Genomic DNA, 14,455 nt, shown 5'->3' with positions numbered 1-14,455 from the left:
GCAAGCGACAAAACATACACCTGCTTCTGAGATGCATTTCATACACTCTTTAATATAACATAGAAATCCCATAAGGTTGGGCTTTCTTAAGTACTAGCCTTGTTATGGCTTAATTTGAAGGATAAAGATCAGACATACTGACATCAACACGTACCTAGACACAATCATTGAGTCAAAATCAAAAAGCCAAGAATGAAGTCAAAGTGTTGTAACTACTGCAAAAATTTAGGAAATGGACAGAATATTAAACTTTAGGCCAAAATTTGAGCTGTTGTAAATAAAAATAAAATTTCTGAAAGTTATTTTTAAGCTAAAACTTTCTCCTTATGTTCTAATTTTTCTTACCTGGCAACCACTCATCCTAAAATTCATACTTGATCAATATGATGCATACTCAGTGATGTGATATTTTAGAAGTCCCCTCAAAAATGAATTTTCAGCAACACTGTGGAGGCCAAAAACACAACGTAATCACCGTGTTGTTCATGTCAACCTTCCAAATGTCTTCTCCACAGAGCTAATTTTAACGGTATGACATATTTTGGGATGTTTGATGCACAAAAAACGAATCATCTCTCTTAAAGTTAATAAAAAACAGCTGTGATGTACATGTACAGAGTAAAAAGTACAATATTTCAATCCAGATAGATGCTGGATGCTCAGTCAGGATCTCTGATGAAACGCAGAGTCAATTGTTTGCTGCGTATTTTTATTTTTAGCAACCATAACGCATTGTAGAAGATATATAAAACTGTCAACTCTGTTGCATCAACTCCTGTTTGAAAAAAAAGAAAAGGAAAAAACACACAGCTATCAACAAGTTTTGTCTTCTGTTATAAAAAGAAGAGGAGGGTACTGTAGCTGGATCTGTCTGTCTTCCATGGTCCTCACTGAAATGGCTCTTAAAGAAACACTAACCAGAGGATCTCTTTCTGTTCTTCCTCTAAAACAACACAAAGCAGTAGTCCTCCTTTTTAACACCATTTGTTTAAAGCAAGAAGCATATCAACACGTTTACTGACAGAGATAAACACAGAAAAGATAAATGCAATGTAAAGAAACCCTTTCTCTGAGCCGATGACTCGTTCTGGGTTTGTTTGGGCGTTGATGCAGATCCAGTCTCCCACGTGGAGGTGTTCAGTTTGTATGACGAGGAAGAGCAATGAAGGCAGGGGGGCAATATGTTCCAAATATCCCTCTGAAAAATGCACTTAAACATGGTCGCCTCCTCTAAGTTCTCTTTCAGCATCACTTCTTCATCCAAACACCGTGAGGAAAAAGAAATATTATACATTGGAAACGTCACGTCCCGATACAGTGGCGAATATGTGCTCACTACATAGAAAGCATCCTCAATGTAACACTGGCTGTAGCAGGGGGAGTGTTTATCCTCATTTCAAAGAATAAAGCTGAGCTCAGACCAGAAACTAGAAACTTTTGAGCACAAATAAAGTCTGTTTATTCTGATTGAATGAACAAAACATGCAAATTAGAGGAACTGGAACTGCTTCCACATAATTTCTCTGTCAGGTCTGCAAAAGAAAAAGCAGATGACTTATTAGATGCTGATTTATGATAGAGTTTGGTTGAATTACTTCTAATGCAACACCAACAGCTGGTTTCTTGCTCTTAAATCTTCAAAAAGTTGTATCATTTTTGGTCTGAGCACACCTGGACATTGTCTCACTGTTGACATGTTGAGTGGAGCGCAGCGTGATGGATGAAAGGCATCATAGTCCACTGGTGCTCTTTAACCACAAGCTTACACAGACCAGTTAAAATCATCCAGCACCAGCTCAGGCATCTCACGTGAAAGACTTACTTTGGTCCAACCCTTCATCTGGACTCTTTCGATGATCTTCATTCAGACTGAGAAACACGGCTGGACTCGATAGGATGGAAGTTAAGCACATTCCATAGAAAAAAACGGAAGCTAGTCTTGGCCTCTGTCAACCACAAAGGAATAACCGTGACACGGAAATTAAAAAGTTTTAAAAGGGCGGAGAGAGGGAGGCGAAGAGAGACAAAACAAAGTCACCTACAAGAGAAGAAGAAGAAGAAGAATCTCTGGATGTCGGCAGAGAAATATAAAGTTTTTGAAAAGTTCTCCAGTCACTCTTTTGCTCCCCTGTCCTCTCCTTGTTATGTCATTGTCTCTTCGTGTTGTCAGGATCAGGTGGGAGCAGGTGGAGATGGGGGGTAGGTAGTGTAGGGTGGGGGGCGGGGTCACAGGGTGAGCTTGCAGTGACACAGTTCTTTGTACATGTTCCTCCTCAGGCGAGGCATATCCTGCTGCCCGAAGCTGAACTGCTGCCCGAGCGCCAGACACTTACAGTACTGAGGAGAGAGAGTGGCAAGTTAGTGAGCTGCAGGAGGAGGAGGACGTAACCACAACAATGACTCCACAAACATCACACTGACACAGCAGTGAGCAGCAGGTGTGTGTTCCTACACTGCATGTAGAGACTAGAGGTTTAAAAGGATCATTTCAGTGTTTTGCTGCTGCTTTATTGGAGCAGGATAGAAGCAGGTCTTAGCTAAATTACAAGGACAGTTACGACCAAATGCAAGACTCACGGTGGCTGTGTCCTCCTCTTGTATAGTCTATGGATCCTAATCACTCACTGGAGCAGCCTGTCTAATATGAACATAAACTAAGCTGTGCAGATATCTGGCAGACTGATATCTTACACAAACAAACCAACCACAGCGGCTTGTGAGAGCTCAGAGCTCTCTAAGCCGAGCATCTGTAGTCCTGAAATGCTCCCACAGTGGGATGGTTGTGCATTCAGGAGATGGAAAATCAATTAACATAAAGACCTGATGTATTCATGCAGCCATCACAGAGTATAAATAACTTGGATCATATAGATGCAGATATATGGACCTCGGCTAAACTCACCTGTAGCACAAAAGCCCCACAGTCACTGTCGTTGTTTTGACGACCAACGTTCTGAAACACACAATCCACGAGACATGAGAAACACAGTAACGTGTGTGTGTGTGTGACTTACATACCTTCTCCAGAGAAATCACACTTCCCAATCTGACTCAACATGAAATAAAAACATCTCACCATTTTGAAAAATCCCTTCCATCCTGTCAGAAATTCCCGTTGGTCTTTTTTGATGGCTTCTGCTTGCAGGTATTTAAAAATGTGCTGAAACAAACAAAGAGGAAAAGGTTCCTGTGATTAAAGCAGCATTTGAGGAGAACATTGTAGACTCACAGATGGTGTATGATTTACATAAAAGCCTGCTGTATGTCCATCAAGGGCCTCCTGCTTAAAATAATCAAACAAAATGACAAGGATGTCCATTAATCTGTTGCCCCAGTGCATGCTAGCAGGGTTTGTAACACAGCCGCCTCGCTCAGACTGCACCTACCTGACAGCACTCCCCCATGTTGACATAATAGAACTGTTCTTCAAAATAACTCCAGCAGGGATCAATAAACACGTTTAAAGATGAAACATGAGCTGGATGAAGGGGAAGATTAGCATTGAGCATGAGTAGTGCAGGCCAGTCGTACCTTTGGACAGCGTCTGTTCAGAGTTCGCTGGGAGTCAAAGTACGTGATGGCTCGACGAGGAATGTCCACGCTGACCAGAGACCAGTGGACCTCCAGGTGGATCGGGATCAACAACAGATCCTTCTGGAAGATGTCAACCTGATAGGGGGAAAGGAAAGAGGAGAGGACAAAAGAGTGGAGGGAAAGTTAACAGATGGAGAAGGAAAAACTCACAATTCAGATCATAGAGAGGCACAGAGAAGCATAGAGAAGCATAGAGTGGCATAGAGAAGCAGAGTGGCATAGAGCGGCATAAAGAGGCATAGAGCGGCATAGTGCGGCACAGAGAAGCATAGAGCAGCACAGAGAAGCAAATACCGGCAAGGACAAGCATAGAGAGGCACAGAGAAGCATAGGGTGGCATAGAGAATCATAGAGCGGCATAGAGAAGCACAGAGAGGCATAGAGAAGCATAGAGAGGCACAGAGAGGCATAGAGCGGCACAGAGAAGCATAGAGCGGCAAAGAGAAGCATAGAGCGGCAAAGAGAAGCATAGAGCGGCATAGAGAAGCATAGAGAGGCACAGAGAGGCATAGAGTGGCACAGAGAAGCATAGAGCGGCAAAGAGAAGCATAGAGCGGCAAAGAGAAGCATAGAGCGGCATAGAGAAGCATAGAGTGGCATAGAGCGGCCCAGAGAAGCATAGAGAGGCAAAGAGAAGCATAGAGAGGCATAGAGCGGCATAGAGAAGCATAGAGAGGCACAGAGTGGCATAGAGAAGCATAGAGAGGCACAGAGTGGCATATAGCGGCACAGAGAAGCATAGAGCGGCAAAGAGAAGCATAGAGTGGCATAGAGAAGCATAGAGAGGCAAAGAGAAGCATAGAGAGGCATAGAGCGGCATAGAGCGGCACAGAGAGGCACAGAGTGGCACAGAGAAGCATAGAGCAGCACAGAGAAGCAAATACCAGCGCAGACAAGCATAGAGAGGCATAGAAAGGCATAGAGAAGCATAGAGAAGCATAGAGCGGCATAGAGAAGCATAGAGTGGCATAGAGAAGCATAGAGTGGCATAGAGAAGCATAGAGCGGCATAGAGCGGCACAGAGAAGCATAGAGCGGCATAGAGAAGCATAGAGAAGCATAGAGCGGCACAGAGAAGCATAGAGCGGCACAGAGAAGCATAGAGAAGCATAGAGCGGCATAGAGAAGCATAGAGCGGCACAGAGAAGCATAGAGCGGCACAGAGCGGCACAGAGAAGCACAGAGAGGCACAGAGCGGCATAGAGCGGTACAGAGAAGCACAGAGCAGCACAGAGAAGCATAGAGCAGCACAGAGAAGCAAATACCAGCACAGACAAGCATAGAGAGGCATAGAGAGGCATAGAGAAGCATAGAGCGGCATAGAGAAGCATAGAGCGGCATAGAGAAGCAAAGAGCGGTACAGTGATGCATAGAGTGGCACAGTGATGCATAGAGTGGCATAGAGAAGCATAGAGCGGTACAGAGAAGCATAGAGCAGCACAGAGAAGCATAGAGCAGCACAGAGAAGCAAATACCAGCACAGACAAGCATAGAGAGGCATAGAGAAGCATACAGAAGCATAGAGAAGCATAGAGCGGCACAGAGAAGCATAGAGAAGCATGGAGCAGCACAGAGAAGCATAGAGAAGCATAGAGCAGCACAGAGAAGCATAGAGAAGCATAGAGCGGCACAGAGAAGCATAGAGCGGCACAGAGAAGCATAGAGCGGCATAGAGAAGCATAGAGAGGCATAGAGAAGCATAGAGAGGCATAGAGCGGCATAGAGAAGCATAGAGAGGCATAGAGAAACCAGAGAGGCAGAAAGACATAGAGAAGCATATAGAGGCATAGAGAAGCACAGAGAGGCATACAGAAGCATAGAGAAGCATAGGGCAGAATAGAGCAGCATCGAGACACACAGAACAATAGAGCGGTATAGAGAAGCATAGAGCAGCATAGGTAGGCATAGACCTTTTGGTAGAGAAGCATAGAGAAATCTATGCCGCTCTACCAAAAGATTTAAGTTAAAGTAGATGAGAGCATCCATGTGGTAACCAGATTTAGATTGTGTTTCATGATTCAAGTCTAATACACTAGATTTGTTGGAAAAAGTCGTGTTTAAGCAGGTTTCAACATTTCCTTACGTTTTTCGTCCACCGTTTGACTCCGTCATATCCTTTTGTCCTTAGCTTATCATAGAAGAAGCTGTTGAAAAAGTGAACCTGAGGAAGAAAACAGAAGAGGAGATATTCGAGAATGCAATATACTTTTCATGTTTCAAATATACAGCACACATCCATAAACTAAAAACCACAACAGTTCCTGTTCAGAGGTAAAAGCTGTGTTCCATGCAATGTGTGAAGAAGAAACTTTGGAAAGTCTACAAATGTTACTGTAGAAGTACTCCACATGACCAATTCATCATCATTTATGTAAAACATTTCTCTTCATTTTGTTACCTTCTCTGGCACAGAGTCCATCACCAGGTCCCCGTACATGTTCATGATCTGAAGGAAACAACAAAGACAGACGATGTCATATGATCAGGGAACAGTGACTGCAGAGGGAACATGAAAACGAAGAATTCAGATAACTAAAAGATTTAAACGATGAAAGTTAACTTTGCATATGACTGATTTTTAACATGCAGGAGCAACATATAACAACATACATTGTTTATTTATTACAAGGGTTTAGATTTTTAGACATTACGGGCCAATTTTGCACACTGAATATGTTAGAACCTTTCTAACAAACCTTTACTGTCTCATTTGGAAATTACAGTCTGTATTGTTTTTATTTTCAGTGTTAAATGTAGAGTCAAACATAATGCAAAGGATTAATGAAACATCCTCCATGTTATTTTATGATACTATATCCTGCAGCCATGATGTCAATTAGCAGAAAGCCTCCAAAGACCCTTTCTCTGCAAAACTTTGGGTGAGTCATGTCCAGAAGAAGGCTCTGGCCCATTCAGATGAGCTAGTTCCAGAGTCCTGGGGCCTCATGTACAAAGGGGGCGTACGCACAGAAACGTGGTGTACGCTCTTTTTCACAGCAAAGTTCAGATGCATCAAGAGTGAAATGACCATGGAAATGTGCGGTGCTTCACGCCAACTTCACAGCTGGCGTACGCACGGTTCTACAGCTGTTGATCCTTGCGCACGGATTCATACATCTGGATATTTTTGTGCGTACAACGTTTTCTGGATTTGAGCGTACGCCATGTTTCAGTAGGAAATCCACGCAAGTCTTTGTACATTAGGCCCCTGGTGCTGTGTTTGCAGACTCAGAATTATGCCTCACTAAGTTTTGTTTCAGACACACTTTGCCTGTGATGTCGTGTCATAAAACCATGAAAAGGTTCTGCTGAGGTTTTTCCCATACCTGGTCGTTGAGCCAGTTCTGTCCGTACAGCGTTCCCAGGTCATCCATGGTCAGAACGTGACGTTTGTAGTTCACTCTGAACGTTTTAGCGAGAGCTGAACCCGACGAGCGCTGGAAGGACTGTATTAGGTGCTGCACCACTGCTTTCCTGTCATTCAACAAATCAAACTCAGTGAGTTATTTATTTTGTTTTCAGACGTAAAAAAAAATCATCAAACAACTCCTGTCAGCTCTCCACATGGATGCTCTTTTAGCTCCAAGGGAGGCAGGAGTTTAATATAAAGGATTTTTTTACATTATATTTATAACCTGGACAGAGATTAAGTCTGAAACTTGAAATCGGAGCCCAGAAAGAAAAAGAGAGTGAAGTGTGTGTCTGACCTGTGCGGCTGTGAGAAGCTCTCGTTGAAGATGTCCTGAAGTTTCTCCACGATATCGTCCACATGGATGGGGATCAAACTGCCGTACTGCTGTAGAGACTCTTCAAGAATACCTGAGGGCAAGAGAAAGAAAGACAGGAGCACAATAAATAAACCAAATTCGGACTTTGATCTCGGAATATGGACTTTGATCTCCAAATTCAGACTTTGATCTTGGAATTTTGACTTAGAATGTGGAGATCAAAGTTAGAATTCCGAGATCAAAGTCAAAATTCTGAGATCAAAGTTAGAATCCCGAGATCAGACTTTGATCTCGAAATTTGGACTTTATTCTCAGAATTCTGACTTTATTCTCAGAATTCTGACGAAGGCAGAATTTACAAAGAATTATAGTAGTGAATTAATTTTGTATTTTTTTAACTGGCCTAAAGTTAGAAAATATTGCCATTGGCCTTCATCCTCTTCTTGATCCTAATGCCCCTTGACACCAAGCCTGAAGATAGAGGGGTATAAATGGGCATCAGGAGCAAGTTCAACACCAGGGTTATCAAGTTGGCACCTCCCCTCACTTCACTGGTATTTCATTAAGTTATGTCTACAACACCTCAGGGAGGCTTAACATTAGAGCTATTGCCCCGGAACTATCACCCCTCTAAACTAGCCCTCACCTCCTGCCATACCAAAAGACCAACATAGAGCAGAGAAGAGAGAAGCAAAGAGAAGAGTGTGTGGAGAAATGCTAGAGAAGTTGAGGTCAGAGAATACAACTTCACTCATAAACAAACTTTGATCACCACCTTTCTGACACCACAACAAAAGCTGGAAATGTAGACTATGATCGAGCTGTGTCATCTAATAATCTTTGTTTGAGAGGTTGTGATGTTTGGTGTAAATTCATTGTCAGCCTTGATTTTATGTGGCAGTCCTTTTACAACATCTGCCACGCTCTGCTAACAACTCTGAAAAAAGCCTGTATGAACTAAAAGGTTCTCTGCAGTCCTACCTGTCACACAGCTCATGTGTTCCTCAGTGAGGGCCAGCTCCAGAGGTTTCATCTCCACCTCCCGTCTCCCCCGGTCCTCCTGCTTGTCTGCAGAGCAGTTGTTTAACCCTTTATCTGACACATGAAAGACAGCAGTTACAAACGTTATCTAATTTTCTGGATTTTTTTAAACAGTTTTAAAGTAAAAGTGTGAGTACCTCTGTCGGATTCTGTGAACCTCTCGTTGTCGCTGTCCTCCTCTTCATCCGTGTACTGTGACTGTCTATACCTTTTTGTCCTCTTCTGTTTGCTGTACATATTGAACCTCTGCATCCTCCGTCCCATCCTGTTCCCCTGGGAGTTGACCCACTGGGCCCGCTGACGCCAGCTCTTCCAGTGCTGGATGAGCCGGATTCCCAGCCCCCTGCGGGTCCTCAGATGCTGCCAGCGTTTGAGCCTTCCCAGGGATCGGTACCGGCTTGGCTGGAACCGCAACAAATCCCTTGCCTCGGCCCGGGAGACCAAGTCCTCTGCTGGGGCGTCTCGGCCTTCCTCCACCTGCTGCTGTGGTCCGTAATGAGGGTGTGAAGGAGGGTCGGACTGAGAGGGAAACTCTGGGACGTCCCACTCCAGCCCCTCGTGGTCTTCTTCATCGTCCACGTCCTCATCCTCTTCCTCTTCATCATCTTCATTGTTATCCCAACCCTTCCCCTGGTAATCATCCTCCCCGTCCAGATTGTTTTCGTCGTCCTCGTCTCCTATCGCCTCAATCCGTCCCATCCCATCCTCATCTTCCTCCTCTTCATCTACATACTCTCCAGTCCACACCTTGTCCTTCTGCCCCAGCCTCAGGTGCATGGGTTTGGGAACGCTGTGACCTGACACCGGGACTATGAGGTCTCCAGGAATCCCACCTGAGCACAGACGAGAGCAGGAGTTCAATATTTGTGTCAGTGAATTTACGACAAAATACGCTGAAACATTTCCTTGAACATGTTTTTGTCAGTAACTGCCAATCATCAAGGGACCAAATCACTCACTGCTTGTTTCATCTATTTTTAGTTTAACTCGTTGTTTGTCAGGTGTGAGTATTTTCTCATTTCTCTGAATCTCTTCAGGTTGGGGACAAAAAAAACACGTTTTAGGACGTCATCTCAGGCAACGGGAAGCACTGACCCTGTTTTTCAACATTTTCAGACTTTAATTAGACCAAACAACTGATCCATACACTGATCAATCAACTGATCATTAGTTTCAGCCTCTTCACCTAACGCTCACACACAGATGGGGAAGAGCTGCCATGCAGGGTGCAGGCTGTGAATGTCAGCATCAGTTCTCTCAGATTTGTTTGTGAAGTTAGTGAACGAGATATTAGATTTATCACAACACCAGAAAGAACATCAAACATATTGATATCTGATTTCACATCATGACAACAATCATTTTGTTACTTTTTCAACCTGCACGCAGGACCCCTAACAAAATATGTTCTCTGAGTAAAGAGTAATAATGAAGAGAAAGTGTGTGAGTGTGCGCTCCCTCTGTTTCGTATTTTGCTCATTTATTGGCTGTCTGCTTCTGTACAGAGGTTTTGATCAGTCCACAGGTCGGGACTGTAAAACATATAATGATCAGGTCACTTCTGTCTCTCTCCTCTGTTCTCAGTCTGCCTGCAACAGACAGAAATGTCACACATATCTAAAAGAGTTCCTGGTTCAATATTCATCTTCATATTCCCTCAGACATACGCAACATCCCTTCTTCATTGTCCCCAGAAGCCATAAAGAAATTGGTCACAGGTCATTCAAATTCAAAGCCCCATCCGATTGGAATAATCTACCCCCTTCTCTTAAATCCATCACCTCCATCCACTGCTTTAAATCAAATCTGTTTTATCATTTAAAAACAAGCTGTTCCTGTTTCTGACGTGTGTTATAGTGCTTTTTTGATGCCTTTCTCTTTGTTGATGCTGTCTTTTGTCAAGGTTTTGTTAAATGACTGGGTGCTGGGTGGGTCCAGGAGGAGTAAGGGTGAGGGAGAACTGTCTGTGTTTGTGTATTTGTTTGTTGTGATTTACTGTTTTGTGTGCATTAATTTGCTTTGTGTCTTTGTTGGGACTCCCTTGAAAACGAGATGCTGCATCTCAAGGGGCTATCCTATAATACATTACAAATTACATGCATCTTTATGAGATACAAAAACGTTGGCATTTACCGACCTGTGAATGATAACAGTTAGGGGTACAGAGGCTGTGACAGAGTGCGGAGCAGAGAGACACACCAACAGCTAGAAAAAGTGCTTCAGCAGCAAATAAATAAAATCTGAACATGAATGTGTTTAAATTAAAATATTCGTGTTTAAAGCTGGGGTTGGTAGTCTCGGAAAACTCATATTTTGAGACTGGAGGTTGCCACTTGGTTTCACCCTGCCTGCTCCACTGCTTTACACTGATCTAGTTTTGTCCCTGTTATGCCTCTTTTTCCGACCTCTGATGCCGGCTCAGTGGCGGGACAATTCTGCGACATCAAAAGTGAGCCGTCAAAGGGGCGGATATATCATGCCTTATTGATGTAAAAAGGGCTTTTAAAAAAAAAACAACCTGCCTTTTGGTGCTGCTTTCTATAAATTGAAGAAGCAGAAGCTTCTAAATCCTTCAAACATTGGACCCAGAGGTAAAGAGTCTCACCTCCTCCGGTGTCGTCCTGCCCCACAGCGGTCAGACCCAGGTCTCCCTGCCAGCGGTTCTGGGTCAGGCTACCGCCACTGTCTCGCATTATCCACGAACAACCCACTACCTGCGCCAGCTCGTCACCTGCAGACAACAAACACAGTCAAAACATCAATTTATCTCCAAAGGATGACACTGCAGCCATTTCACCCTGGAATGTGTCATCATTAAACATTAATGTAAGAATTTGGGATTCTAAATGCTTTTCTATCTGCTGTCATATTATTTGTGTAAACGTGTGTCTGCAATTCACAAAAAATCACAGCACATGGCAACCCGGCAATCATTACTGTCAAGCCCTGTGAGGTATTTAATATCTTATCACAAGCTGTGGGTTGTATCCACTTCAGCACATCTGCAAATAATGCACCAATGTTGGTCGATAAAGTTTATCTCTTAATTCCCATCCATTTTTTTTTTGGTGTGTATGTGGTTTCCGGCACTTCTGGAGCCAACCTCAAGCGGACACTCGATGAACTGCAGTTTTTAACACTTCAACATTGGCTTCAATTCTCGCAGCCTGAGGTTGCTGCTTGTTTTCGACATGTAATTACGTTTTTGATAAGATGCACTTATCCATCAGGCTACCTGTAAAGGCTTCTGCATTGGAAAAAAGCTCTTCAGACCCACAGCGGAAATTAAACGTAGAAGTATAAACGAGGCTTCCATTCTAGAACATAACACATAGAAACAGCTGGATATCAGGTAGAAGGGCACTAATCTAACACATGGGTTCCCAAAGTGTGGGTCAGGATACCCTGGGGGGGTCGCAAGACACAAATGAGGGGTCGTGAAATATCTTCCATAATGGGTTTTCATATCTCCCCGCCGGTTAAAGAGGGGAGAGAAGTGGGGGGCAGTAGAACGCCACTTGGACACAGGCCGGGGTCTGATCAGCCTTTGACAGGTCGCCTGGAGGGTGTCTGTTGCAAGACCCGAAAGACCTGGTGGTTCCAGGAAACAACACTGATGATGTGTCCAAGATTGTGTATCAGAAGATGTTTCTCAAACAAAAATACAAAAATAGTAAATTTTTCCCATTATAGTAAAAAAATATCAACACAAATAGTAGCTAGACTTGAAATAAAACCTTGAAAATATAAAGTGTAATGAGTTTTCTGACTTTCTTTTAGCCAGATGACTCCTAAGTTTAGAGTTAGTGAACAGTTAATTATCAAAAGCATCAGTAGAAGCAGGTTCATTCATAACAGCAAAGGAAACACAGACACGTGCTCATATAGGTAGGCTACTTCTCTGCAGACCAGCTAACTGAAGCCACATTATATCACTTTGAGGGACAGTGGGGGTCGCGAGTCTTCGGCACTTATATTTTGGGGGTCAAGGGCTGAAAGTTTGGGAACCCCTGATCTAACGCATCATTGCCACTACAGCAAACTGAACAGCCATCATCGCAGACGTATTATGATAATCTAATGATTATAACATATTAAAAAGTCTGCTGTGATTAAATACTCACTTCTGATTAAACTTTATCATGTGTTAATTCATTAAAATATCAGATTGCTGATCAGGTCTGAGGTTTTGTATCTGCCAGTGAGAACAAGGTTTATACAGTCTGCATAAAAGAGGATTTATAGACCAGGTTTGATGTGTCTAAACATTAAAATATATCAATCTGCTGTGTTATCTCCAGGACTCCTGTCACCATGTGCACCTGGCAGCACAGCGCTCATCTTATATTAGCTCGCTATCTAGCTTTAGCGACACAATGCTAACTTAAAGCTACGAGAATAACTGCACACATGGAAGAGCTGGCATTAAAAGCAATGCACACTTATTTAACTGTGTGCATTAAAGATGTTATCGGGAAGATGCTGTGAGAGTGAAACACTTCGGTGCAGGATTTAGTCCTTACGATGCTAGAGTTAGCGCGGTTAGCATTAGCACCGTCACAGTTTAACATTTTAAACAAATAAAATTCACAATAAGTACCAACATTTATTTGCCGGTTGCGTTAAAGAATAAAAGCTGCTGCACCACCTCTAATAATCCCTTAAAAGATGTAGATTGTGTGTAATAATCCGTGATGTCCGCGTTAGCCTAGCTGTGTTGTCGTTAGCCTAGCTGTGTTGTCGTTAGCCTACTAAGCGTTAGACAGTTAGCATGTTAGCATCAACACAATAAACCGGCTCACAGGATTTAACTCACAGCTAGGTGTCATACCGGTATGCTTACCGTTAGCCTGGAGCTTTATGTGAATGAGTCCAGCTGTTTCAGACTGAGAGCCGGGCAGCGTTTATCTGTGCGGATATAAAACCAAAACAATGCTAATCACAGCTCATTCAATGAAGACAGGTGTGGAGCAGCCAGGTGTCACCTCCCCAAGAACCCTGCTCTCTGTGAGGTGTTCCGGTTCACAGAGGGAGAAGTTTACTTAACGAGAAGAGCTGGTTTCACTTAGAGATCAGAGTGAAAGCGTCAGGATGAATCGGGTTTGTTGTAATGAGGGTTAAAGCTGCCGAGCCGGATCACCGCAGATTTTTCGCTCTCATGTAAACTACAACAGCCCGTCGCTCAGCAATGACGTCACATTGAGAACTTCTAGGGATAGTATTTTCATGGTTGACCCTGACCCCTCACTTCAGTCCACCTCACTTCAGTCCACTTCAAAACAGTCCCCCTCACTTCAGTTCACCTCACTTCAGTCCACCTCACTTCAGTCCCCCTGAATAAGAAACACTTACTTTGATTAGATGGAGGGAGAGGTTTACATTAATTGTATTGGATTCAGAAAGGGTGACATGATGTATAAACACAAGCACAAACACTGAAAGATTATAAATTGTAATTATTGATAATTGGTATGTATTGATCATACCATACTGTAGCGACTAACTGTACTGTTACTGTTCATCACCTCTTCTTTTAACCCCTCCTGTTATGTTCGTTCCTCTGGAACAGCAATAATGTTAGTGGGTCAATTTGACCTGGGGCATATTCAATTATCCAATTGTGTCAGAACCCCCAAAAAATCCCAATAAACATTTTTTTAATCAAATTTTTAACTCCATTACCAGTGGTGGACAAAGTACACAGCTCTATTACTTAAGTCAAAGTATAGATACTCCAGGTAAAATATTACTCCAATACAAGTGAAAGTTACTCTGTCAAATTATGACTTGAGTTAAAGTACTGAAGTACTTGCTTTTAAAAATACAAAGTATTCAAAGTCCTTTTTAAAATATCTCAAAACTTTGTATTTTCACAAAGCATGAGTGCAGTCAAGAAAACATAGAAGTACATTATGGTATATTATGTTTATTTAGAAACCATTACTTGAAATCTCTAAAACAAATACCATGGAATAAAAACAGAAAATAAGTTACTCAAAGCACAGACAACTTAGTTTGAAATGTTCATCTGGAATTTAACAAATCTTATGTAGCTCAATATGATACGAATCATTCTTCATTTTAAAACCCTAG

General features: G+C 42.8%; 1 protein-coding gene across 1 annotated transcript; it reads right to left on the bottom strand.

The window, feature by feature from the left end:
- Positions 1 to 688: 688 nt before the first annotated feature.
- On the bottom strand, positions 689 to 13,558 carry senp3b (SUMO specific peptidase 3b). The gene is made up of 12 exons (XM_034676266.1): positions 13,206 to 13,558; positions 10,968 to 11,093; positions 8,500 to 9,195; positions 8,303 to 8,416; positions 7,301 to 7,412; positions 6,920 to 7,067; positions 5,992 to 6,039; positions 5,677 to 5,754; positions 3,532 to 3,669; positions 3,077 to 3,160; positions 2,903 to 2,953; positions 689 to 2,337 (listed from the first exon to the last, which is right to left on the bottom strand). Exons 2-12 carry the CDS (start codon positions 11,053 to 11,055, stop codon positions 2,227 to 2,229), a joined length of 1,668 nt encoding a protein of 555 aa, XP_034532157.1. The 5' UTR covers positions 11,056 to 11,093; positions 13,206 to 13,558; the 3' UTR covers positions 689 to 2,226.
- Positions 13,559 to 14,455: the final 897 nt, after the last annotated feature.

The sequence above is a fragment of the Notolabrus celidotus genome, chromosome 23, assembly GCF_009762535.1.
Source record: "Notolabrus celidotus isolate fNotCel1 chromosome 23, fNotCel1.pri, whole genome shotgun sequence".
NCBI classification, from domain to species: Eukaryota; Metazoa; Chordata; class Actinopteri; order Labriformes; family Labridae; genus Notolabrus; species Notolabrus celidotus.
The sequence above is the reverse complement of the archived record's forward strand: the minus strand, read 5'-3'. Positions and strand labels throughout refer to the sequence as shown.

Excerpts from the sequence above, each read along its gene's own strand:
- senp3b (XM_034676266.1), bottom strand. The coding sequence starts at position 11,055 with ATGCGAGACAGTGGCGGTAGCCTGACCCAGAACCGCTGGCAGGGAGAC. Across the intron at positions 7,068-7,300 it reads AGCTTCTCACAGCCGCACAG|GAAAGCAGTGGTGCAGCACC; the intron begins GTCAGACACACA and ends GTTGAATGACAG. Across the intron at positions 6,040-6,919 it reads AGAACTGGCTCAACGACCAG|ATCATGAACATGTACGGGGA; the intron begins GTATGGGAAAAA and ends TGTTTCCTTCAG.